This window comes from Sus scrofa, chromosome Y, assembly GCF_000003025.6.
Source record: "Sus scrofa isolate TJ Tabasco breed Duroc chromosome Y, Sscrofa11.1, whole genome shotgun sequence".
In the NCBI taxonomy this organism is placed as follows: domain Eukaryota; kingdom Metazoa; phylum Chordata; class Mammalia; order Artiodactyla; family Suidae; genus Sus; species Sus scrofa.
In genome coordinates this window covers 40,604,537-40,632,041 of record NC_010462.3, presented here as the reverse complement: position 1 = coordinate 40,632,041, position 27,505 = coordinate 40,604,537, and the positions used below count along the sequence as shown (strand labels likewise).

Below are 27,505 nucleotides of genomic sequence, written 5' to 3'. Positions count from 1 at the left end.
GAACACAGCCTCAGGTCATGCACAAAAATAAACTCGAAATCGCTTAAAGACTTAAAACTAAGAAAAGACACCATGAGTTTCCCAAAGCAACAGAAATAAAAGCAAAAATAAACCAATGAGACCTAATCAAACTGACACACTTTCACACAGTAAAGGGAACCTTACAAAACCATAAAAAATCCAAAGAGGCAATTTACAGAATGGGAGAAAATAGCTTCAAATGATGCAAATGACAAGGGCTTAATCTCTAAAATATACAAACAAATTATACAACTCAACAGCTAAAAAGCCAACAACCCAATTGAAAAATGGGCAATAGACATTTCTCCAAAGAAGGTATATGCATGGCTAACAAGCACATGAAAAAATGCTCAACATCACCAATTATTAGAGAAGTTCAAATGAAAACTACCACGAGACACCACCTCACACCAGTCATAACAGCCATCCAAAATAAGTCAAAAAACATATGCTGGAGAGAGTATGGAGAAAAGGGAACCTTCCTGCTCTGTTAGTGGGAATGTAAGCTGGTACAACCACTATGGAAAACAGTATGGAGGTACATTAGAAAACTATACATAGAACTACCATATGACCCCACAACCCCACTCTTGGGCATATATCCAGACAAAACTTTCCTTGTAAAAGACACATGTACCCACATGTTCATTGAAGCACTATTCACAATAGCCAAGAAATGGAAATACTTGAATGTCCATCGACAGATCAACGGATTAGGAAGATGGGGTATATATACACAGTGCAATACTACTCAGCACTGAGTAAAAAAAAGAACAAAATAATGCCCTTTTCAGCAACATGGATGGAACTAGATACTCTCATACTAAGTGAAGTAAGTTATAAAGAGAAAGACAAATACTCTATGATATCACTTATATCTGGAATCTAACATATAGCACAAATGAACCTTTTCACAGAAAAGAAAATCATGGACATGGAGAACAATCTTGTGGTTGCCATGGTGAGGTGGATGGAGTGGAATGGACTGGGAATTTTTGGGTAAACTGATGCAAACTACTGCCTTTGGAAAGGATAAGAAATGAGATCCTACTGTGTAGCACTGGGAACAATGTCTAGTCACTTATGATGGAGCATGATAATGTGAGAGGAAAGAATGTACACATGTATGTGTAACTGGGTAACTTTGCTGTACAGTAGAATATAGACAGAACACTGTAAACCAGATATAATGGAAAAATGAAAAATCATTACTAATAGAAAACAGAAACAAGAACCCCAACCCCTAACCCTAACCCTATTTATGTAATTCAACAAAAATAGATTCTAAAACCCTATGGATATACACCAAAATATACATACATACAGAATATACAGAGATGCTATATTACATATGTTACATATAATTATACTACACATAAGGATAGAACATACACACACACAAAATCAGTAGAATGGAGCAATATCAAAATTAGTATGAGCTGATACACATACACAGAATGTTCCCCCAACAAAATCTCAGGTGAACAATGAATATTTGCAGTAAAGACCATGTTAGACCACAAAATAAGTCAAATAAATTTTAAAGGACGGATATTGTACAAAATGTAGCAAAAAAAAGAAATGTGGGAGATTTGCAGATTCATAAATATATTCACACAACAATGCATTTCTCAATACCTATGTGTCAAAGAAGAAATCATAAAGAAAACTGAAAACTAATTCCATAAGGGTGTAAATGAAAACACAATATATGAAAATTTAAGGAATACTGCTAACCTAGAACACAGCAGGAAATTTACATTTCTAAAAACTTACATTGAAAAAAGTAACATTTTAAAACAGTAACTTAACCTTCTACCTGAGACACTGGAAAAATATCAGACTAAACCTAAAGCAAGTGAAGGAATTAAGAATTTAATGAAATAGAAATGAAAAAGATGAAAGAAAATAATGAATACCAAAATTTGGTTCTTTAAACAGATCAATAAAACTGACAAGCCTTTAGCAAAATTGACCAAGAATATACAACAACAAAAACTTAGTAAAAATATCAGCATGTAAAGTATATTCATATCTATATATAAAATATAAATAAAAAGAGCATTAATGATTGGCTCTATGGACCATGAAAAGATTTATAACTATCTTAATTTCAAGTACCTCTCTTTTTTGCACTAGCTTCCTTCCCTCTGATGCATAGAACCTGCTTGTTTCTTCTAAGAACTTATTCTCAAAAGATTCTTGGTAAATCTAAGATGTAATATACAAAAGACACTCAGTTAAAACTTACCTTTAAAAGCAGATTACAAATCAATTTCAACTAATAAAAAGTTAAAATATTGCTCACCTGCAAATCAGAAAGCATCGTTAAAAGCCTTTGAATCAAACTTCGATCAACCATTTCACCATTTCTTTCTTTTTCAATCAAAAGAAGAATTCCATGTATAGTCCTATTCTGGACCTTCTGATCACAAATTATGTATGATTTAAATAATTCAAGCCCCATGTCCCTAAAACAAATAAAAACACCGTCTAAACAAATTAACTTTAAAACCATAAAAATCTTAGCTATTTTGCCATCAGTAATACTCTTACTACACGTGTATAAGGCACAACTGACAGTCAAAACAAAATATGATGGTTAAACTTTCTATCCGGCTGGCTAAATTTTTAAAATTTTCATTTTGTTTATAATCAATAAAAACAAAGATTCAGACTAAAGTATTTTGGATAGCATAAAATAGAGTGTAGTAATGTTTAAAAATTAATACTTAGAATAAAGTTATAGGTTCTAAACTTGCCTAATTTTGGCTTCACAGACTTTTAGCCTTAATAAACACAATTCCAACATCAATTTGACTTTCTCCCTTTGTAATTAAACATGTGGTATGTGATTATCCTAGAATGTATCTTAGAACTAGTATATTCCCTGAATAAGAGTTAATTAACACCTAGAATTGCACTACCAAGTGCTCAAACACAATTAAAAAATATACATATATCTATTTTAATTTTATGATAGATACAGAGACTTAGAGATTTTGAAAATTACTTTTCTCCTTTTTTTCTTTTTGGTCTTTTTAGGGCCACATCTGCAGCATGTGGAAGTTCCCAGGGTAGGGATCAAATCAGAGCTGTGGCTGCTGGCCTACACCACAGCCACAGCAATGCCAGATCTCAGTCACGTCTGTGACCTATACCACAGCTCATGGCAATGCCTGATCCTTAAACCACTGAGTGAGGCCAGGGATCAAATACACATCCTAATGGATACCAGCTGGGTTTGTTACCACTAAGTCACAATGGGAACTCCATGAAAAGCATTTTCCTCTTGATATAATTTCTTAGGACAAATAAAAGACATACATTTAAATTACATGCAACATGAATTACTGTATCCTTACCAAATGGAAGACAACATTGAAATCTGAAAAACATACGTTCTATCTAGGAACAGAAAAATGTTCCTAATCATGATCTGTCAAAAATAAAACAAAGATAAATCATGTATTAAAGATTTTTTCAGTTAAATTATTATCCACCTAGTGAAATCTAGTTTTTAATAAAAACACATTTTCTTTGACTATATATGTGTGAGTGTGTGTGTGTGAAATCATATATGTGTAGTAATATATTATTTGTCTTGGAAAAAGATAGCCATTCAAATTTTTATTCATTTTCTTCTGTTAGCTCTAAATAAATTCCTCCTTAAATGATAAAAGTTACTGGAAATATACGAAGAAAGTCTAGTCAAATAAAGATTATTACTTAAATAAAAACTGCTGATATATCAACAAAGTGCTAAATATAATCTGATGAATAAAGAAATCTTTGAAAAAGCTTTAAGCGCAACATTAGAAGACTGAAAATATAAGAGGGCTAGAGTTGTGAATGGTAAAATAAGAAATGTGAGAAGTACATAAATCACTATTAATGCCAAGGCTACATACAAATATGTGTGATCCCATGACTCATATTTGAAGACACAAATAGCACAGGGGACAATTCTTTGTTAAATTAACCATAATCTGATTGTATGTTAGAACAGCAATTTTTATTCTTTTCTCACCTTCTCTGTACTTTAAAAAATGATTTATGAAACAAAAAAACCTTTCATGTGGTTTATAATACAGACGTCTACTGTATTATAAAATTAAGTAGAAAAACTTTATTCCACTTAATATTAATTTATTAATAAAATAGTTTAATAATTTTAATTTTAAAATAAATGCTAACAGTGGCTAAACATACAATCTTTTAGTCATAAAATGAACACTTGGAGAGCTAATGTATAGCATGGGAATTATAATTAATAATATTGATTATATACTTGAGTTTCTAGGAGAGTAAATCTTAAATGTTATCACAATAAAACGTAGTAATTATGTCACATAACAGTTGTGGCTAGCTCTACCATAGGTAATAATTTTTCAATACACAATGTATCATATCATAACACTGTACACTTTAAACTTCCACAATGTTAGTTCTTAATTACATATCAAATAAATTTTAAATAATCAAGAATATTAGAAAAAGAAACTGAGAAAAATAATTAAACACACCTTTTAAGTGCTATAATAGAAACATGCTCAAATAGCTTGGGGAAGCCAAAAGAGAGACAAAAAGAAACCAGTGTGGAATGGCGGGGTGGTGAGAGCCTAGACAACTACAGAGAAGTGATAATCTTCCAACTTCCAAGCTGTATTTTCCAGGCTGGCTGGTTAAATAGCATATGGAGGAAAAAAAACATATATATTGTATGCTTATATCCTCCAACACACCTTCCTTTAAACTGAAAAAAATACCCATAAAGATAACCTAAACACAGCTTCACAGACTTTTAATTTTGTAGCAAATTTGCATCTCTATTAAACTTAGAATATTTGTTAGTGCAGTCTTAACACGGGGTAATCACTATGTTCATGAATAATCTGCCTTTAGATAAGATGTACTTTTTTTGCCTTTCAGGTAAAACTTTTATGGTACCTCTGTGCTGATTCCTCTAAAAACTCTACACCAAGTATTTGGAAATGTTATGAGAAGGAGTAATTAATTATGCTAGGGAATTTTGTAAGTGAACACAGTTGTTGAAGATTAAAGATGTGTGTCATTCACAGTCATGATTTTGAAGCAAGATTCACTAACACTTTTATAAATCAATCTGAAAACTAGGAATTGGTGATATGGTAGCTACCTATTACCAAAGAGGATGTTTTCGCTGGAAATGATTGAGGACAGAATTTAACAACTCCAAACACCAAGAACTAAATCAACCAAATATGAATGACAATTCATTAAAACAAATAATCAGATAAATAGTTTCCTGTTATAAATGATGTGGTGCCCTGCTTTTCATATTTTAAGAACATAAACTTCTCAATATCACTATTGCATGGAATATGAAGACTATAACCTCCATTCTAGCTTTAGTCTTTATGTAAGAAATTAAGAAAAATACTTTCTATTAATGGTGAAACTTTTAATTCAGGGCATCTTTGTTTTTACACATTAAATAAAACCTAAAGAATTATATTAATACTTTTAAAGGATCTTTTTTTATGCTTTATTACATGAAAATGGAAAAGTGGGCACAATTTACATCATTTTGTCCCCAAAAATCATACATTCTGTTGGGATATTTAAAACACTTTGGTTTCCTTTGTTACATATCCAATTCCTTTACAGCACATTCCTTTATATATTTAAACCTCAGATCAGAAATTACTAATTTCAGATACCATTTAATAAAACTAAGTGTTATAAATGCAAAGTTATAAGGAAATCTGATATATATTTCTGCCTTCTTATTAAGCTCAAATTAATATTAAACAGAACTATCTTTAAAATATAATTATATATTTTTAAAAACATCAAGTTGTCAAACTACAAATGAATGAATAAATTAAAATTTGAATTTTAAAAAACTGAGAATAAACTTTTCCCATAAAGGCACTTCTAAATACGTCATTTTAGGGAGTTCCTGTTGTGGCTCAGCAAGTTAAGAACCCAACTAGTATCTGTGAGGATGCGGGTTCTATCTGTGGCCTTGCTCATTAGGTTAAAGGATCTGTCATTGCTGCAAGTTACAGTGAAGGTAGCAGACTTGGCTCAGATCTGATGTTGCTGTGACTGCGGCATAGGCCAGCAGCTAGAGCTCTGATTTAGCCCTTACCCTGGAACTTCCATATGTGCAGGAGTGTCCTAAAAAAAAAGAGGTAAATATGTTATTTTAAGTATGAGTTAACTGCATTTTGGATTCCTCTTAAATACAACCATTTAACACATTCCATATTAATACTTCCAACTAAAAATAATTTTTACACCCTACCATTTGTCTGCCATAATTCTGCCAGCATCTATCCATTTCCTTTAGAAAAGAGTCACTATCCAGAGAATCCATGAGGTAATGTTAAGAAAAATTTATATTCTAAAACTAACACATATTCTTCAAGTGGAAGCTAACACTTCTAAAAAACATTAGTAAAAGCGCTTACTGTACCCAGAAATCTAAGCATCTCTAAGTCTTACTAGATTATAAAGTAAAATTCCTCAAATATACATAATCCAATGACTTATTCCACTCAACAGAATCTGAAATGGGAATTTTGACAAAAAAGTAAAGATGGCTAAAAGGAAGGAGAGAGGTTAATTTACATTAATCCCATAAAGAAACTTTAGATACCCCAAATAAAAAGGAGAAACTTTCTCCTCTTTTTCTCTACCATACATGGAAACTTTCATATAATCAAAGTTAAAGATGAACTAAAGGAAAGGCAAAGAATATAAAATTGTTTATTTCAAGAAAGGATACTCTCTGAATTGATGAATTTGTACTTTGATGTGGTTTTCACAAAGCTGCTTCAGTTGTTTATACAAGTTTGCAGATAAATCATAGGAGCAAAGGTTTTCAACACTCTGAAAAATTGTTGGAAAAATAAAATTAAGTACAGTTCAAAATATTTTCCACATTAATAATACTGAATACTATTAACTTATATTAAATGGATTAATTAATCAATATAAATATTATTAGCATATTATACATTAATTTAAAATGGATGGTAAAAATCTATTTCAAAGTTTGCAATATTTGAAAGCCTAAGAAAAACGAATTTAAAATTTTTCCATCCAAATTAACATACAAAAACCTACTTTCAGAATTACTAAAAAATTTCAAATTTAGAAACTGACATTCATGTAATCAAAATTTTAATTAAAAACTAAAAAAACTAAGATCCTGAAAGTATGCATAAACCCATGTATTGCCTTCCAAAGTGTTTAAAAAGTTTAGATTGTTTTAAATTTTTGCAAGAAAGAATTAAAGACAACATGTACAATAACTATAGCATACACAATTTAATTAAATGTGATTTAAACTACTTGTAGTAAAAAATACAACAAACCATTTTGATTACATTAAAATATGCCCACTGACCACTGGAGTGGTATCCCCAAAGAGCAGTGAGGTCCTTGAACACTACATTTCTTCACTAAATGAAAAATTAAGTTGGCAAAAAATGTTCACAATCAACTTTTTCAGAACTCTGGAATCTAACAAAACACAATAAAAGAAACATTTAATGAAGAGGCTGCTACATTTCTAATAGAGCCTATGGTAGTTATTTAACCACCTACTATAATGGCAGCAAGCCCAATAATAGTGGCTCCTTACCAGTAACACAGGGGGCAACAGGAACCTACTTCTTAAAAAATGTGATACTGTGGTTTTGATTCTATGGCTTATCCCACTGCCTCCCGCCTTGGAGTTTCCTCCAAATAGTAGGAGACTATTTGGAAAAGAATAGAGGCTGAGAAAAAAAATGTGTGTGTGTGTGTATGTGTGTGTGTGTGTGTGTGTGTGTGTATTTGAGGAGGTTTGAAAAGCTCCTACATATACTAAAAAATCAAAAAGTGCACACACATGTCCAGTGTTAGACACATTCTCAGCAAAGACCTTGAGAGATGCTAATTCCAACTCAGGCCTACCTTTTGGCTATGCTCAACCAGAGTGAAGAAAAGTAAGATTTGGAAATATCAGGTTAAACAATTAAGGAATGCCCTATACAAACCTAATCTTCAAAATCAGGAGAAGTCAATTTTTGTCTAGTTTTGCTAGTGTTTAAGTAAACCTCAGTAGCTGACCACTAAGTTAATGAAACGGGGATATTCAATTACCATACATAAATTGAGATTACCCAGATTGAGAAAAAAAGAAAAAAAAAGTATAGGAAAAGGAATAAAACCTAGGCTGTAACAATCAAACAATACGATTTTTAGAGTAAGGACAGACATACAGACCAAGGCAACAAAACTGGAAGCCCAAAAATACAATCTTACATCTATGATTCCACTGATATTTGACCAGCACACCAAGACCATTCAATGGGGAAAAAACAATCTCTTAAACAAATTGATGTCCACATAAAAGTTGAAATGTCCTTATACCACATGTAAAATTAACTTTACATGAATCAAAAAGCTCTATGTAAGAACTAAAATTATAAAACTTTTAGAAAAAATAAGGCAAAATCTGCATGACTCTGGTTTTGGCAACAGTTTCTTACACGTGAAGCCATAACAAAAGCCAACAAAAGAGAATATATAACTGGACTTCGGTAAAACTAAAAACCTCTGTGCGTCGACTTCTGTACTTTGAAGAAGATGAAAAGACAATACAAAGTGAGAAAATATGTGTAAATCAAACATTTTATATGATTTTTATGTCCAGAATACAAAAGGAACTTGTATATTTTAACAATAAGGCAAAGAAGTCAATTTAAAAGTGATTCAAGGATTTAAAGACATTTTCTAAGAAGACATACAAATGACTAATAAGCACATGAAAACTGTACAACATTAGTGAAATTAGCCACAGAGGAAATGAAAATCTAGACCTCAATGAGGAGGAAGATTAAGATATTAAGACAGTAAAATAAAGGGACATGGAGCTCACCTTTCCCCAGTAATACATAAAAAGTACAACCACGCATGGAATAAGTATCACAAAAAACTAACTAGAAACTGACAAAGGGCTCCTGCACAGATGAGGATGTAAGAAAGATACATATTATTGGGTAGGAAAGGACAAAAATAAATCTGGGCAAGACATGTTCCCCTGGGAGAAGACACAGGAAAAAAAGGATAACAAATGGATGAACGACTGCTCTGAAGAGAGAGCAATGAGAACCACAGATTAGGTACGCCAGTCACGGAATCCTATATAGGGAAAACAAGACTCCTTGGCTGGCTAGAGAGCAACTGGGACTAACAGGAGGACAATGGGAAGCCTGAATTCAGCTAGTAACTAGTATGCATGTGCATGCTGCTTGCCCCAGAGGCAGGATGGAAGGAGATCTGCTCTAGTAGCTGCCAACTATCCCATGGGTACCTTGGTACACGCCCCAGGCTGAGGTGGGTAAACACTTCAGCTTCACTCACTATATATCAAAGCATGGCACTGGATATTAGGCAGCCAAGACAAGGGAAAATGCAACCACAGGCTGTATATGAGCACAGCCACAGATGCCTACATAGGCAAAGCATCTGATATCTGTAGGCTATGACCCCCAATTACTTTAGCACCCCCTCTTTAGGACAAAGATCCGGAAAGAAGAAAAACACACATTTAAAGGGAACAGAGCCAGCCCAAGTCTTATCCTCCAGACCTCTGTTCTAACAAACTGGAATCAGACCCCATTCCTGAAAGGGCAGTGATCACCACAAAGAAGGGTGGGAATCCTAACTTACACCCTGAATAGGTTCTAGCTTCTCCATCTGCAGCCACACCCCTACAATGTGGTACCTGCTAGCACACACTGGGGAAGAATCTGACTGGTATCCTCATCAAATGCAGCTGACCTACCAAATGCCTTGAGCACAGAGTCAAGAGAGGGAAACTCCAATATAAGAACAGCTTTTTAAGACCATTATAGCTAACTGTTCCTCCTAAATTCATAGACAAGGAAAATTAAAACAAAAAGGCAGAGGAACTATGTCTAATAGAAAGATGAGAAAAAACCTCTGGAAAAAAGAACAAATAAATAACTTACCATACAAAGAATTCAAATAACTGGTAATAAAAATAACAGAATTCGGGAAGAAAACTGATGTAAACAGATCATTTTATCAAGGAATTAGAAAATATAACACAACCTAATCAAAAGTAGATATAATCAATATCTGAAATAAAAAATACTTTAGAAGTAATGAATAGCAGGCTAAAGGAGACAGAATACTAATGAAAATCAATCAATAATAACATCAGAGAGAAAGACAAGTGAAAAAAAGCAACATACAAGATCTGCCCTATAAAATTAAATATGTCAACATTCCCACTATAGAGGTTCCAGACAAGAAGAGAGAGAAAAGTAAATCAAATATATTTGAAAAATTATGTCTGAAAACTTCCCAAATCTAAAGAAGTAAACAGACATCGAGGTAAATGAGATACACAGGATCCCAAATAATATGAATGCAAGAGACCTACATCAAAACATATAATTAAAATGGGGAAAGTCAAAGAGTTCAAAAGGCATCAAGAGAAAAACACAGAGTAAAATAAGGGAATCCCATAAAGCTGTCATAGAAAGTTTGCTGGCCAGAAGTGACTGCATGATATATTGAAAATGCTAGAAGGAACAATTGTAAAGTAGGACACTCTACCAAGATGATCATTCATAGTATATTTTACATATGTATATGCGTGTGTGTATGCGTGTATGCATACACATCATATATACATATATATGCACCTTTATATATTATGTAACATATAACATAAAGAACTTCCCATACAAGAAAAAACAAAAACATTTCAATAATACTAAACCTCCTCTTATAGAAATGTTGAAGGGTCACTGAGAAACGGAAAAAAAAAGTAAAAATCCATAGGAAAGAGAAAACCCCACTAAAAAAAGGTAAATATATAGTAAGATTTTTAAGAATAACTTAAATAAGCCAAGACAGAAATTAAAGAAAAAAATGTAAAAACAATGGTAACTAAAATTAACATAACGGGATAAGCATGAAAATATGACATTAAACATACAAAATTGTGGCAAAGAGGAATAAAAATGTAATCTTATAAATGTTTGAACTTACATAACTATTAGTTTTAATCAAATAAAATAACTGAGGATCAGCATATATGAGCCCCATGGTAACCTCAAAAAAAAAACCCTATAATAGAGGAGTTCCCATTGTGGCTCCATGGGTTAAGAACCTGATACAGTGTTCCTAAGGATGTGAATTCAATTCCCAGCCTCACTCAATGGGTTAAGGATCCAGCACTGCTTCTAGCTGTGACACCGGTCACCAATGCAGTTTGGATCCCATGTGGCTCTGGCATAGGCTAACAATGACAGCTCTGGTTTTACCCCTAGCCTGGGAACTTTCATATGCCATGAGTCATTAAAAGGAAAAAAAGAAAAACAGAAAGAAAGAAAAAAGAAGGAAAAATAAGGACACAATATAAACACAAAACACCAAAAAGGAAACACAGTTATATAAATGGAGAAATCATAGCAAAGTTAGAAACAAACAGAAGAAATGAATATAAAACAACTACCAAAAAATTATATGATAATAAAATGACAGTAAGTACATGGATATCATTAATTCTTTTAAAAGCCAAAAGACTTAGACCGGCTGAATGGATACAAAAACAAGAACCTTTCAATATGCTATCTGCAAGGACTCACTGTGGGGCTAAAAACACATAGATTGAATTGAGGGAATGGAAAAAGTTATTTCGGGTAAACAAAATGTTGAAAAAAGCAGGGGTAGCAATACTTAGATAAAACAGACTTTAACGTAAGTGCTATAATAAAGAACAAAGAAAAGCATTATATAGTGCTAAAGTCATCAATAAAAGAAGAGGATGTTACATTAATTAATATACATGTAACCAATACAGGTGTATCTAAATAAATAAAGCAAACACTAGTAGACATAAAGGGAGAAACTGACTACTATAAATGACAGTAGGGAATTTTTCACACCCCTTTCACATCAATAAGCAGACCATCAAGACCGAAAATCATTAAGTCAACAGTGTTCTTAAATAACATAAGATACCAATTAAACTAAGGAGCTGTCTTTAGGACATGAAAAACAGAATACACATTCTTTACAAGTGCATATGGAACATTCTCCAGAATATATCACATAACAGTCCACAAGAAAAACAGAATACACATTCTTTACAAGTGCATATGGAACATTCTCCAGGATATATCACATAACAGTCCACAAGATAATCCACAACAAACTTAGGATAGATTATATCCATCATTTGTCCCAAACCATAACAATGTGAAATTAGAATTCAACTACAGAAAGAAAAACAGAAAAAGAACAAACACATGCTAAAAATATCCCACTTAAAAACTACTGGAACAATGAGAAATCAAAGAGGAAATCAGAAAAAAAAAACTCAAGACACAAGGAAATGGAAACACAAGTTTACAAACTATTTGCGATGCTTCAAAAGCAGTTCTAAAAGCAAAGTTTACAGCAATAAAGTCCTTCATCAATAAATAAGAAAAAGCACCAAAAACAACCTAAACTGTCACATAAAATACTGAGAAAAAGATGATCAAACAAAAAAACAAGGACAGCAGAAGGAATGACATAATAAAGATCAGAAGTGAATTTAATACAGATCAGAAAGTGTTGGCTTCTTGAAAATATAAATGATATTGATAAAGCTTTACCTAGATTCACCGAGAAGAAAACAGAGAATCCAAATAAACCAAATATGAAATTAAACAGTTAACAACAACTGAAATGATAGAGAATAAACAATCATAAGGGGATATTATGAACAATAACATACCAATAAATTGACAACCTAGAAAAAAGTTGACAAGTTTTTGTAAACATACAACCTGCCAAGATTGAATCAAGAAAAAAAAATATGATCTGAACAAATGAATCACTAGAAGTTAATACAAATTTATAACTTAGGGAGTTCCCGTTGTGGCGCAGTGGTTAACGAATCTGACTAGGACCATGAGGTTGCGGGTTCGGTCCCTGCCCTTGCTCAGTGGGTTAACGATCCGGCGTTGCCCTGAGCTGTGGTGTAGGTTGCAGACGTGGCTCAGATCCTGCGTTGCTGTGGCTCTGGCGTAGGCCGTCGGCTACAGCTCCGATTCAACCCCTAGCCTGGGAACCTCCATATGCCGCAGAAGCGGCCCAAAGAAATAGCAAAAAAATAAAAATTAAAAAAAAATTTAAAAATTATAACTTAAAAAAACTATCAGTAAAACAAGTCTAGGATCAAATGGCATCACAGGGGAATTCTACCAAAATTACAAAGGAGAACTAATACATTTCATTCTCAAACTATTAAAATATTTTGAGAAGAAAGGATCACTCTCAAATTCTATGAAGCTACCATCACCCCCATACCAAAAGAAAAGATACCACAAAAAATGGAAATTAATGGGAGTTCCCATCATGGTGCAGTGCAAACGAATTGGACTAGGAACCATGGGGATATGGGTGCGATCCCTAGACTCATTCAGTGGGTTGGAGATCTGTTGCTGTGAGCTGTGGTGTAGTTCACAGACACAGCTCGGATCTGGCATTGCTGTGGCTGTGGTATAGGCAGGCAGTTGTGGCTCTGATTAGACCCCTAGCCTGGGAACTTCCATATGCCATGGGTGCGGCCCTAAAAAAAAGCAAAAAAAAAAAAGTGAAATTAAAAATAAAACAATGGGATCTAATCAAACTTTTGCACAGAAAAGGAAACTATTTAAAAAGACAACCTATGGAATGGGAGAAAATAGTTTCAAATGATGCAAATGACAAGGGCTTAACCTCCAAGATATACAGACAACTCAACAGAAAAAAAACCAACCAATTGAAAAATGGGCGGAAGATCTAAACAGACTTTTCTCTAGAAAGGAAATATGGATGGCCAACAGACACATGAAAAAATTCTCAATATTACTGATTATTAGATAAATGCAAATCAAAACTATATTGAGGTACCACCTCACAACAATGAGAATGGCCATCATTAGTAAGTCAACAAATAACAAATGCTGGAGAGGGTGTTGAGAAAAGGGAACTCTCCCACACTGTTGGTGGGAATGTAAATTGGTACAAGACTGGGGAAAATAGTATGGGGAAAATGAAACACAGAAATATCATATTACCCAGCAATCCTACTCCTGGGCATATACCCAGACAAATCTTTCTGTGTAAAAGACACATGTACCCGCATGTTCACTGCAGCACTATTCACAATAGCAAAGACATGGAAACAACCCAAATGTCCATGGACAGTTGAATGGATTAAGATACAATATGTATGCACAATGAATACTACTCGGTCATGAAAAATGTCATTTGCAGCAACATGGATGGAACTAGAGACTCTCATGGTGAAGTAAGTCAGAAGGAGAAAGACAAATACCATAAGATACCACTTATATCTGGAATCTTATATATGGCACAACTGAACCTATTCACAGAAAAGAAACAAACTCATGGACTTGGAGAACAGCCTTGCGGTTTCCAAGAAGAAGGTGGAGAGACTGGAAGGGACTGGGAGTTTGGGGTTAGCAGATGCAAACTATAGCCTTTGGAATGGCTAACAATGGGATTCTGCTATATCTGATCATTTGTGATGGAACATGACAGGGGATAATGTGAAAAAAGAATGTACTTATATGCATAATTGGATCATTTCGCTGGAAATTGACAGAACACTGGAAATCAACTACAGTAATTTTTTTTAAAGAAAAGGAAACTATAGGCCAATATCTATACAGATACAAAAATTGTCAACAAAATATTAGCAAACCAAATCCAACAATATAGAAAAAGAAACATACTCCATAATAAAATGGTTTTACTTCAAAGTAACATGCATAGTTCAACATACACAAATCATTAGATATGATACTTCACATTAACTAAAAAGATAAAGAGCACATGATTTCCTCAATAGATGTGGAAAAGCATTTGACAAAATTTTTAAAATTCTCATTAAAATAGGAAAGCAGGAGTTCCCAAGGTGGTGCATTGGAAAAGAATCTGAGGATGCAGGTTCAATCCCTGGCCCTCACCCAGTGGGCTGGGTATCCAGCACTGCTGTGGCTGTGGTGTAGGCTGGCAGCTGTAGCTCTGATTTGACCCCTAGGCTGGGAACTTCCATATGCTACAGATGCAGCCCTAAAAATCCAAAAAAAAAAAAAAAAAATACAAAGAGCTACACTCTAAAAACTACAAAACACTGATGGAGGAAATTGAAGAGGATACAAAGAAATGAAAAGATATCCTTTGCTCTTGGATTGAAAGAGTTAATATTGTTAACATGGTCATAATACCCAAAGCAATCTACCCATTTGATATAATCCCTATCAAAATACATGACATTTTTCAGGGAATTAGAGCAAATAATCCTAAAATTCATATGATATCACAAAAGGCCCTAAATTACCACAGCAATCTTGACACAAAAGAACAAAGTTGGAGGTATAGCTCTCCCAGACGTCAGACAACACTACAAAGCTACAGTAATCACAACAGACTGGTACTGGAACAAAATGGAGAGGCCAGAAATAAACTTATGCTATCTATGGTTAATTATCATATAAAAAGGAGTCAAGAATATACACTGGAGAAAAAGTGTGTCTTCAATGGTGGTGCATGGAAAACTTGACAGCCCACATAAAAGAATGAAATTAGAACAGTCACTTACACCATATGCAAACCTAAACTCAAAACGGTTTAATGAGAGTTCCCATTGTGGCACAGTGGAAATGAACTCCACTAGGAATTATGAAGTTGTGGGTGCGATCCTTGGCCTTGCTCAAGCTATGGAGTAGGAGATAATATCTGCAAATTATGTGACCAATGAAAGTGGGTTAAGTATCCAGAGTTGTCGTGAGCTGTGGTACAGGTTGCAGATGTGGCTCAGATCTGGTATTGCTGTGGCTGTAGCATAGGCCAGCAGCTACAGCTCCACTTAGACTCCAGGCCTAGGAACCTCCATATGCCACAGGTGTGGCCCTAAAAATTCAAAAGACAAAAAAAAAATGGTTTAATGAACCAAATGTAAAACCTGACTCTATAAAACTCCCAGATGAAAACACAGGCAGAATGCTCTTTGATATAAATCAAAGAAATATTTTCTTGGTTTGGTCTCCTAAGGCAAAATAAACAAAATAAAAAGTAAACAAATGGGACCAAATTAAGCACAAAATCTTTTGCACAGCAAAGAAAACCACTCACAAGCTATGGAGTAGGAGATAGTATTTGTAAATTATGTGACCAATGAAAGGTTAATATCCAAAACACACAAAACATCTTATACAACTCAATAATGAAACAAAAACAACCCAACCAAAATTGGCAGAAGACCTAAATAGACATTTTTTTTTCAGAGAATTCACACAGATGGTATACAGGCACATGAAAACATGCTCAACATTACTAATATTAGACAAATGCAAATCAAAACCACAATGCCAGAATGGCTACCATAAAAATTTACCAATAACAAATTTTGGAGACAATGTATGTGGAGAAATGGGAACACTCTCACATTGCTGGTAGTAATGTAAATTCATGTAACCATTATAGAAATACTATGAAGTTTCCTAAAATAGCAAAATAAAACAATTTTTTCAATTCCACCCAAGGTATATATCTGGAAAAAATGAAAACACTACTTCAAAAAGACATATGCACCCTAATTTTCATAGCAGCACTATTTGTAATAACCAAGATACAGAAGCAAACCAATGTCTATTAACATATGACTAGATTACACACACACACACACACACACACACACACACACAAACCAGAAAAATAATGATATTTTGACATCTGCAACCATGGGATATACCTAGAAACTATTTCAGTTAGTAAGTCAGACAAAAACAAATACTGTATGACATTGTTTATATGTGAAATCAAAAAAATTATAAAAATTAATATATATGCAAAACAGAAACAACATAGAAAACAAATTTGTTCACAGATACAAATTATAGTTATGGAATTAACAGGTACACAGCACTATGAATAAGGAGATAAGCCACACGGATATTCCCTACAGAATAGGCAATTACAGCAATTATCTTGTAATAATCAATGATGGAGAATAATATGCAAAAATAATCAATATGCTATAAACTTGAAATTAATATATTAAATCAACTATTCCTCAATAAATAGAATCAATGAGATTATACCTCACATCCATTAGGGTAGACATAATTGAAGAACAATAGCAACAGTAAACGTTCATAATAATGAGGAAAAACCGGAACCCTAATATACTACCTGTGGGAATATAAAACAGTTCAGCATCTTTATTTTATTTTATTTTTTTGTCTTTTTGCTATTTCTTTGGGCTGCTCCCATGGCACATGGAGGTTCCCAGGCTAGGGGTCGAATTGGAGCTGTAGCCACCAGCCTACGCCAGAGCCACAGCAATGCGGGATCTGAGCCGTGTCTGCAACCTACACCACAGCTCACAGCAACGCCAGATTGTTAACCCACTGAGCAAGGGCAGGGATGGAACCCACAACCTCATGGTTCCTAGTCGGATTCGTTAACCACTGTGCCACGACGGGAACTCCAGTTCAGCATCTTTAGAATGTACCTGTTTTCCTCAAAAACTTAAAACGCATACTAATATCCCACAATTCCACCGTAAGATTTCAAAATGACAGAGAACAGAGATTCGGATACTTATCAATAATGTTTTGGAGTTCCTATCATGGTGCAGTGCAAATGAATCCAACTAGAAACCATGAGGTTGCGGGTTCGATCCATGGCCTTGCTCAGTGGGTTAAAGATCCAGTGTTTCCATGAGCTGTGGTGTAGGTTGCAGATGTGACTCAGATCTGGTATTGCTATAGCTGTGGTGTAGACCGCAGCTGGAGTGCTCTGATTTGACCTCTAGCCTGGGAAACTCCATATGCCATGGGTGCAGCCCTAAAAAGACAAAAAAACAAACAAAATAATGTTCACAGCAGTATTATTCACAATAGCCAGTAAGTGAAAAAAATCAAGTGTACATTTTCAGAAAAATGGATAACAAATTTCAATATTAAACACAGCGGAATATTATTTAGCCATTAAAATGAATGAAGTTTTTTAATGCATTCTACACATGTATGAATACTGAAGACATTATATTCAGTGAAAGAAACTGACATAAAAGGTAGCTTATTGCATGAATGTTTATATGAAATAATCAGAAGGGCTAAATCCGTAAAGACAAAAGACAAATGACTCCTGGACAAGGGCTGAGAATGCTGGAATGGGGATCACAAGCTTAAGAGATACAGTGTGATTGATAAAAATGTCTGGTACTTGTAGTTCCTATTGTGGCTCAGGACCTGACAGTCTCTGTGAGGATGTAGGTTCAATTCCTGGCCTTGCTCAGTGAGTTAAGGATCCAGCATTTCCACAAGCTGTGGTATAGGTCACAGATGTGGTTTGGATCTGGTGTTGCCATGCCTGTGCATAGGACACAGCTGCAGTTGCAATTTATCCTCTAGCCCAGGAACTTTCATATGCTGAAAGTATGGTCATAAAAAGAAAAAAAAAAGTTTAGAACTTGACAGAGATGCTGGTTGCATAAATAAGGAATTGTATATTTTTAAATGGTGGATTTTGTTATGTGAATAATAATAAAAGAACACAAGAACTTAAATAAACAATTCTTAAACAAATATACAAATGTTCAAAGAAGCACATGTAAACATAAAATCAGCAGTCACTTCAAAACAGCAAAGCAAAACCTCCATGTGGTACCACTTCACATGAACAATGATCATTATAATCAAAAAACTAAAAGTAGTAAGTATAGAAGCCCCATATAGTGAGTATGCACCAACTAAGAAAAATAATACGGCAGGTGCTGTATAGGTTAAACATGGAATTAATGCAGATTTATTCAATTCCCTTCTAAGTATATACTCAAAAACTGAAAACTGGGACTCAAACAATTACATGTTCAATCTTGTTCATAGCAGCACTATTCACTGTAATCAAAAGACAGAAATAACTATATGTCTATCAAGGGATGAATGAATAAATAGTTATATATCAATATAATGAAATATTACTTGGCCAAAGAAAAGCATGAGGTACAGATATATACTATTACATAGATAAATATCAAAAATAGCATTCTTTCCATGTCCTGGCTATTGTGAATAGTGCTGCAATGAACATGCGGGTGCATGTGTCTCTTTTAAGTAGAGCTTTGTCCGGATAGATGAATAGCATTGAGAACTATGTCTAGATACTCATGTTGCAACAGAAGAAATGGTGGGGGAAAAACTGTAATTGTAATGTATACATGTAAGGATAACCTGACCCCCTTGCTGTACAGTGGGAAAATAAAATTAAAAAAAAAAAATAGCATTCTAACAAAAAAAAAACTGACACATAAGACAACAAATCAGATAAAATCCTCTCACATTAAACATCCAGAACAAGAATATCCATAAAAATGAAAAGCAAATCAGTGCTGGCCAGAGGGTCTGGGAGCAGTAATTGGATAGTGCCTGTTCAATGAATAAAGAATTTCCCTTTGTGTGATAAAAATGGTACTTGATAAAGATAGCAATTGCACACTGTATATTTAGAGTGCCACTAAGTTTGTCATTGCGAAACAGTTAATTTTATGTGACAAATTTCACCTCAAAAAACACTTATAGAAAATGTGAAAGGACAAATAAGTGAATGGAATAGAACTTTTACATTTCACATATTTTAAAAGTCTCCTGTTCAAGATATATAAAGAACTGATATAATTTAATAAAATAACAAAAATGGGCAAAGAATTTGAATAAATATTTTGAAAGGAATATATAAAAAACTAACAAGATCATGAAATGATACTTCATATCATTGGTCATTCAATGACTACAAATCAAAATCACATTGAGAAGCACCTTATACCTGCTAGGATGTCTATAAACAAAAACATGGAAAAAACAAGTGTTGGCCAGGATGTGGAAAAAGTAGATCCTCACATACAGCTTTCACGGAATGTACAGGAAAATAATGTAAAAAGCTACCATGGAAACAAATTAGTTCTTCAAAAAGCTAAATATAGATATGACTCAAAATTTACCTCCTTCATTATAAACCAAAATAACTGAAAATAAATATTCAAACACTTATACACAATGTTTATAATAGCATTATTTACAATAGACAGCACAAACGCCCAACAAAAGATGTGTAATGAAACATGAAACTTAATACACTGGAATATTATTAATTTATAATAAATGATGTGCTAAATATGCCACAAGAATAAATCTTCAAAACATTATGTAAAGTGAAAAAAGCCAGATGGAAAGGGTCAGATATGATATGATTCCATTTATATGAAATCAGATGAGGTTAAATCTATACCGATGGATGAGAGCAGATTAGTAACAGGGGCTAGAATCAAAAAAGAATGGAGGGAGTTCCTGTCGTGACTCAGTGGAAACAAATACCACTATGAACCATGAGGCTGCAGGTCCAATACCTGGCCTCACTCAGTGGGTTAAGGATCCGACACTGCCACGATCTGTGGTTGTAGATCATAGACACAGCTCAGATCTGGCATTGCCGTGGCTCTGGCACAGGCCGGCAGCAACAGCTCCAATTAGACCCCTAGCCTGGAAACCTCCATATGCCATGGGTGAGGCCCTAAAAAGGCAAAAGACAAAAAAAAATAAGTAAAGAGAATGGATAGTAACTCCTTAATAAGTAAAGGGTCTTGTTTAGATGTTAAGAAAAAAGTCTTTGAGCTACACAGTGCTAGTGGTTGCATATAATTGGGAATGTACCACTGAAGTAAACCTAAAATGGTAATGTTTTATGTAATGTGTATTTCATTACAAAAAAAAAATCTGACAAGAAAAACTCTTCAAAGACTTAATTTTCAATAGTATGTTATAATGCTTAAATATACAAGGTAAAAAATGCCACCTCCTATTTACAATGGAATACACACATATATTTCCAAGAAAATAACTTTTTTTTTTTTTTTTTTTGGTCTTTTGTCTTCTTTAGGGCTGCAGCCACAATATATGGAGATTTCCAGGGCAGGAGTCAAACTGGAGCTGTAGCCACAACCTAGCCACAGCCACACCAGATCTGAGTCATGTCTGCAACCTACACCACAGCTCAAGGCAAAGTCAGATCCTTAACCCACTAAGCAAGGCCAGGGATGGGACCTGTGTCCTCATGGATGCCAGCCATATTCATTTCCACTGAGCCATGACGGGAACTCCCAAGAAAATAATTTTCTGGCTACATCTATAAATAAGGTATATGGCTGTGAAACTACAGCTCTTATTTGAAGAAGGATGATCTTAAAGAGAAAGAATGATTTTTCAACATATTAAGGCCTTACTATTAGTCAAAGTGTTTCAAATGATTTATATAAATCATACATAATTTCATCCTTAAAAAATTAAACTTTACTATACTTTTATTCTTAGTATTTTATAGATAAGAAACAGACTCAGAAAGGTGGAATCACCTGTGAAATGTGTTCATCAGGCCTGCCAAGTGATTTCATCACAGAGCTGATAACTGGGAGGCTTCATAAGCAATATACATCAGTATATGAGCAGTGATTTCTAAGAGTGTGGAGTAGAATGAAATTATTCATTCAAAAAAACTGAGGATCAGCATGAAAATTGTACACTGACAACACAAAGAAAAAGTAATGAAGACAGCATGAATGTATAAGGCATTAGATTTGAAAAGAAAACTAACAAAAAGGAGTTCCTTGGTGTGTAGTGGGTTAAGGATCCAGTGTCATCACTACCATGGCATGGGTTCACTTCCTTGCCTGGGACCTTCCCCATGCCAAAAGCACAACCAAAAAGAAAAAAATAATAATGAAAAAAGCAATACTAATGGCTTATAATTTACAATCCATGTAATACAGAGAGTGAAAGAGGATAATTACAAAAAGATGTCAATGCAATAGGAATTGATTATGAATGACCAAATCAAATAAATATTGGTCCCAAAAAGCATCTCTCAGATTTTACCATAAGAACTTAAGAAATATCTCCTTGATGTAATGATAGACCTAGACAGACAGAAAAATAAATATTTTATACTGAGATTAAAAAACAAAGGTAGATATTCAATGATTTAATTATCTTTTAAATATCTACTATGCAATTAATAACAAAGTCCTAGATTTCCATGTCCCTTTGCGATTAAATGTTTTACTCCAACTTTAACACCATTCCACACTCTTCATAGAGGAGAAAGGTGTATAAAACCCTACTAAACTAAATTTTTTTAAACTTGAAAAATGAGAATATATATGCAAGTATATATTGTATACAAAGCAAAATTGCAGCTAAACAAATCAAATATATATACAAAGAAAAAATTTTTCATGATTGTATGAGTATTATCTGTTGGTGAGTTCATAATTACAAAAAATTTCATTATAAAAATCTCAGAGATCCAAAACAAATATAATACAATTAATATAGAGTCACTGTAAGTACTGAGTCAATATAAACAGAGTCAAATTAAAAACTAACACTGCTATGACTAGTGAATAATTGCATCTAAAGTAACACACACCTGATAGAGTTCTTCCAAGCTGTACTTAACAGAGATATTGTTCTGGATAGCTTGTACAGCTTCCTTTAATTTTTGCCATGTTTCTTCAGTATAGTTTTCCAGCATCAGTGGTTTATCTAAAAATTAAAAAAAAAAAGATTACAAAACAAATCTTTTAGGAGACAATGTCAAAAAAGATTTTTAAATGTAACATCACCAAATGCATCTATGGTGAACTGTTCATAAACAAGGTTCTTTCAGTGGAGACAAATAGTCCCTTCAACAAATGTGCCAGTACAATGATAGCCACATACAAAAGAATGAATAAGTACCACCATTTCATATCATATTCAAAAAATAACATAAAATGGATCAAATATATAAATATAAGGGCAAAACTTATAAAACTCTTAAAAGAAGTCAAATTCTTCATGACCTGGGATTAGTAATAGGTTTACACATATGATAATTAAAAAAACTCACTGAGTATCATTAAATTAAAATTAAAAATCTTTGTTCATCAAAGGACATGTTCAATAAAGCAAAAGGTCCTCAGGACAGAAGATAATATCTGCTGAATAAAGAACCCTTAAACTCAACTACACAAAAAATAAATTTAATTAAAGTTAAGCAAAGAATATGAAAAGACATTTCCCATGACATACACATGGACAACTATTTTATGAAAAGTTGCTCAACATAATTAATCAGTAGGGAAATACTAGTCAAAGCCATGACATACCACTCAGATCTCCTAGAAAATATTTAAGTTATTGAGAGGAGGTGAAAAACTGCAATCATTATAAATTCCTGGTGGAATATAAACTGGTATAGCCAGTGTGTAAGTTTGGAAGTTCTTTAAGTTATTAAACACTGAATTATCATGTGACCACACAATTCCACTCCTGGTTTATACCCAAAAGAATTAAAAACAGGTATTCAAATGAAATATAAATGTACTGGGCAAACTTTTATATAAATGTTCCCATACAATGAAATTTTATTTAAACTATAGAAATGACTCATATATGTTACAATGTGGATGAATTTCCAAGGTACTATGCAAAGAAAAAGAAGCCAGACATAAAAGGTCACTTATTCAATGATCTCATTTATATGAAACACTCTGAATAGGCAAACCTATAGAGAAGGAAAGCAGACTGCTGATTGCTTAGTGAGAAGACAGGAGGGAAGAGAAAAGAAAGGGAACTGAGAAATGGGGATTGCTTATAGGTATGGAGACTCATTTTGAGGTGATGAAAATGTCCTGAATTAGACTGAGGTGGTGGGTATACAACATTGTCATCTACTAACAATGAAGTGTACACTTATATTTTAAAATAGTTAATACCTAATTTTATGCTATGTGGATTTTGCCTCAGTAAAAATATAAGTACGGTATTATTAAAAATACTGTCATGAAAAAATTTTTAATTTTCACATTTAAATTACTAAAGAAAAATAATATTTTAAAACAATTAGATGATAAGGTTATACCTAAGAAGCTGTCAAAGCATAACAAAGTGAATAAAAAAATGAGGAAAAAATAAATACAAATTCAATCACAAATTAACTGATTCAGGGAGTTCCTGTAGTGGTGCAGTGGAAATGAATCCAACTAGGAACCAAGAGGTTGTGGGTTCGATCCCTGGGCTCGCTCAGTGGGTTGAGGATCTGGTATTGCCATGGTGTAGGTTGCAGACGTGGCTTGGATCTGGCATTGCTGTGGCTCTGGCATAGGCCAGCAAAAACAGCTCCAATCAGACCCCTAGCAAGGGAACCTCCATATGCCACTGGTGGGGCCCTAAAAATACAAAAGACAAAAAAAAAAGAAAATTAACTGATTCAGAAAACACCTAATTCAAGATTTTCTCTCTTTGGGAGAGGGAAACTATATATCCACATAACTGTGAGTCATATTATGTGTATATATATATATAACTACAATGCGTATGTTTAATAATATATATTGTGTGTGTGTGTGTGTATATATATTTATATTTACATAAATTAAGCCACTTCAGAAAGCCAAACAAGAAACCAGAAATATACTTCTTTAAAAAAAAAAAGGTACTTATTTTGAAACTCCTCAGAAGGTAAGTTTTTTAGGCCAAGAATAAGTTCCAGATTAGATTCCATTTTTTTTTCTTCTGTGTGTTGTAAAGAAATATACTCTCTCTCACACTCTAGAAATTTCATTCTCCAAGGTGGCAAATATTCCCCCTTTCCACAGAATTCATCTAATAAAACAAATTTTACTCTGAAAGAATGAGTTATTTTAAAAGTACGAAAAACATTATTATTAATTATATCGTGAAAATGAAATAAGTACTACTGTTTAAAAATCTATGAGTTTACATTTTAAAAGTCAGCAAAAAAGACTAAAAATCAGGTATTTGGTTCTGATAATCAAGAGAATTACTCAATGTTCCAACTCTACCAAGAGAAAATTTTCTAGTTTTTCATAGTTTTTAAAATCGAAAACAAAATGACAGTTTTCATTTATATCACTCATAAATATGAAATTATATAAAAGTATTTAAAAAACTTTAGGAGATATTTAATGTATGTAATAAACCTTAAGTATGAAAATACAGATCAAATGAACAGCTAATGTTTACCGAAAAAAAAAAAATAAAATAAATAGAGACCAAGGCATTCTGTATACTGAAATGTATTCTATAAATGATAAAATATACCATAAAACACTAGAAACATCATATGCAATAATGCATGAATATTACAGAAATTGTGGAAATTTCTACTATTTAAAATATTAACTAGTTCCTAAAGTTAGATTTTTTTCTCACACTTTGAAAACTAAAGATTCAGCACAAAAATTCAGCATGCATTAGGTTCTGGATAAGGAACAGTGGGAAAAACAATTTCATTTTTGAAAAAGTCTTGTGTTTTATTCAGAAATTTCTGTAATAGGTGATATTTTTACTACTATGAAGAATAGAATTATTCAATGAGAAAAGAACTGAATACAAAATTTTTAAATAAATATAATTAATTAAAATGGGAAAACTTAAATTTTCTCCTGACAAAGATACAATTGAGGTTGGGATATGTAAATTAAGAAGTAGATAAGTAGATATCTGATAAGATACCAAGGATGTTGGTTTTTACAAGTTAAAATACCCATGTAATTTTTTTTTTACAAGGAAAAATGGATTAAGCAGCCCTGCTTAATTTCTAACTTTTCAATGACATTTGTATTTCCCCAGAAATTTTTGAAAGTCATTTATTCTTAATAATGAATCTTTATCTTGGTTCATTGTGTTTTTTTCATGTGCATTGTTTTTTTGTGTATATGTTCCACAAGTTAAAAAATTAAAATGGTTGCCTTTTGACCACCAGGGGAAACGATCTCACATTAATATTTCAGATCCATTCAATAATAAGCAAAAGTGCACCATTCTAAAACTGTATTGCAAAATTTATTGGAGCCTGTCATTTTTTAGAGGAAAGCCAAATTTGAAGAATGAAATAATTTCAGTGGTAAAAACATGGCTGAGCCCAGGTCTTCAGAGTCCAAAATGAATGATGTTTCAAATTCATCTAAAAATTGTGCTCATTAACTTGTATATCTTCCAATTTACAATTAAAAAGCAGCAATAGGATATGAGAAGCCAAACCAAAATCTTTTTTAAAATGATCATCACATTACCTTTAAAGTTTCTGATTACCAATTTCTTGACAGAGCCAGTGCTGGGCTTGATATTGACAAAACTGGACAAAGTCATGGGGGGTTTAGTCAAGGCATCTGTGTGGTATTCTTCAGCCATAGAGTAAATTATCAAGTTTCTGTTTTTCAATTGTTCTTCTTCCTGAGAGGCAGTAGATGAAGGTGATGCGTATTCTTCTGCCATCTTCACATTAGGTCCTACAAAAGCCAAGAAAATCTAGTTTCCCATTTTGTTTATACTGCAAGATTTGGGTAGTTCAGATAAAAAGAAAGAAAACTACCAACTTAAAGAGATGAAGGGAAAAGAGCAAGTAAATTTAACTTTCAGTAACAGACAAAACAAAAACTGGAAGGGAGCAATCTTGAAAACATGAAAATGTAACATAATAAACAGATGAATAAATGCCAAAACAAAAAAGAAAAAAACAACTAAGATCAAAGGAAAAAGAACAAGAAAGGTGAAATAATAAGTGACTTTCAACAACACATTGCATATGATAATCAGGCCAAATTATACTGAAATGGTTTTTAATCCTGGAGTAAACTGAAGAAGGCAAATATAGGAGGGAAACACTACGTAGCAGAAATTAAAGAACAAGAGAGAATGGAAGATACAGGCAAGAAAAAGAGAAACAGAAAAAGTCAGAGACAGGAAATGGGGAAAAAAAAAAAAGTACAAGGCACCCACAGCACTACAGTTTACCATTTGCCACAGCCATACTAATCTCGGAAAATTAGAGACAAATACAAACCTAGAGCAATTGAAGTATCTACAGTAGCTAAGTAAAGAAAGCAGAAACAAAGGGCAGAACATTCTTATATTGTGTACCAAACCATTCCATGTTTAGCCTCATAGATGTTAGTAACTATAAACAAAAGATGACACTCCCAATCCTCATTTTTGAAAGATTCAGAAAAATCTGGCAAACGTCAAACTCAAGACACAAAATGGCGGGTGGCGGGAACCCACAGTATACTGGGAAAGGACCCACAATATTGTGGGGAAGGACAAAGTTTAAGGAAATTTTAAGAAAAAAAAATGTACATGCAATGAAAGAGAAAGGGGAATAAAAAGAAAATGAGAAAAACCAGAGAGAAAACAAAAGACATAACAAGGCAAAATATCACTACTCACATAGCCATAAACTATCATAAAAGAATATGTAAACAGTAAAGAAGAGAGACAGACAAATGTATAGAACAGCGAAACTCAAAAAGACTTTAAAAGCATCCATGAAGAAACAGCATTAAAGA

General features: G+C 33.3%; 1 protein-coding gene across 1 annotated transcript in view; it reads right to left on the bottom strand.

The window, feature by feature from the left end:
* The window catches only part of LOC102159347 (cullin-4B-like), a 147,423-nt gene extending 120,973 nt beyond the window's left edge, over positions 1-26,450 (bottom strand). The window contains exons 1-7 of the mRNA XM_021080985.1: positions 26,234-26,450; positions 22,582-22,697; positions 6,797-6,900; positions 6,314-6,383; positions 3,387-3,460; positions 2,330-2,492; positions 2,143-2,232 (exon numbers count right to left, since the gene is read on the bottom strand). Coding sequence (XP_020936644.1) covers positions 2,143-2,232; positions 2,330-2,492; positions 3,387-3,460; positions 6,314-6,383; positions 6,797-6,900; positions 22,582-22,697; positions 26,234-26,435 — 819 coding nt within the window. The 5' untranslated portion in view covers positions 26,436-26,450. The remainder of the gene's footprint in view (positions 1-2,142; positions 2,233-2,329; positions 2,493-3,386; positions 3,461-6,313; positions 6,384-6,796; positions 6,901-22,581; positions 22,698-26,233) is intronic.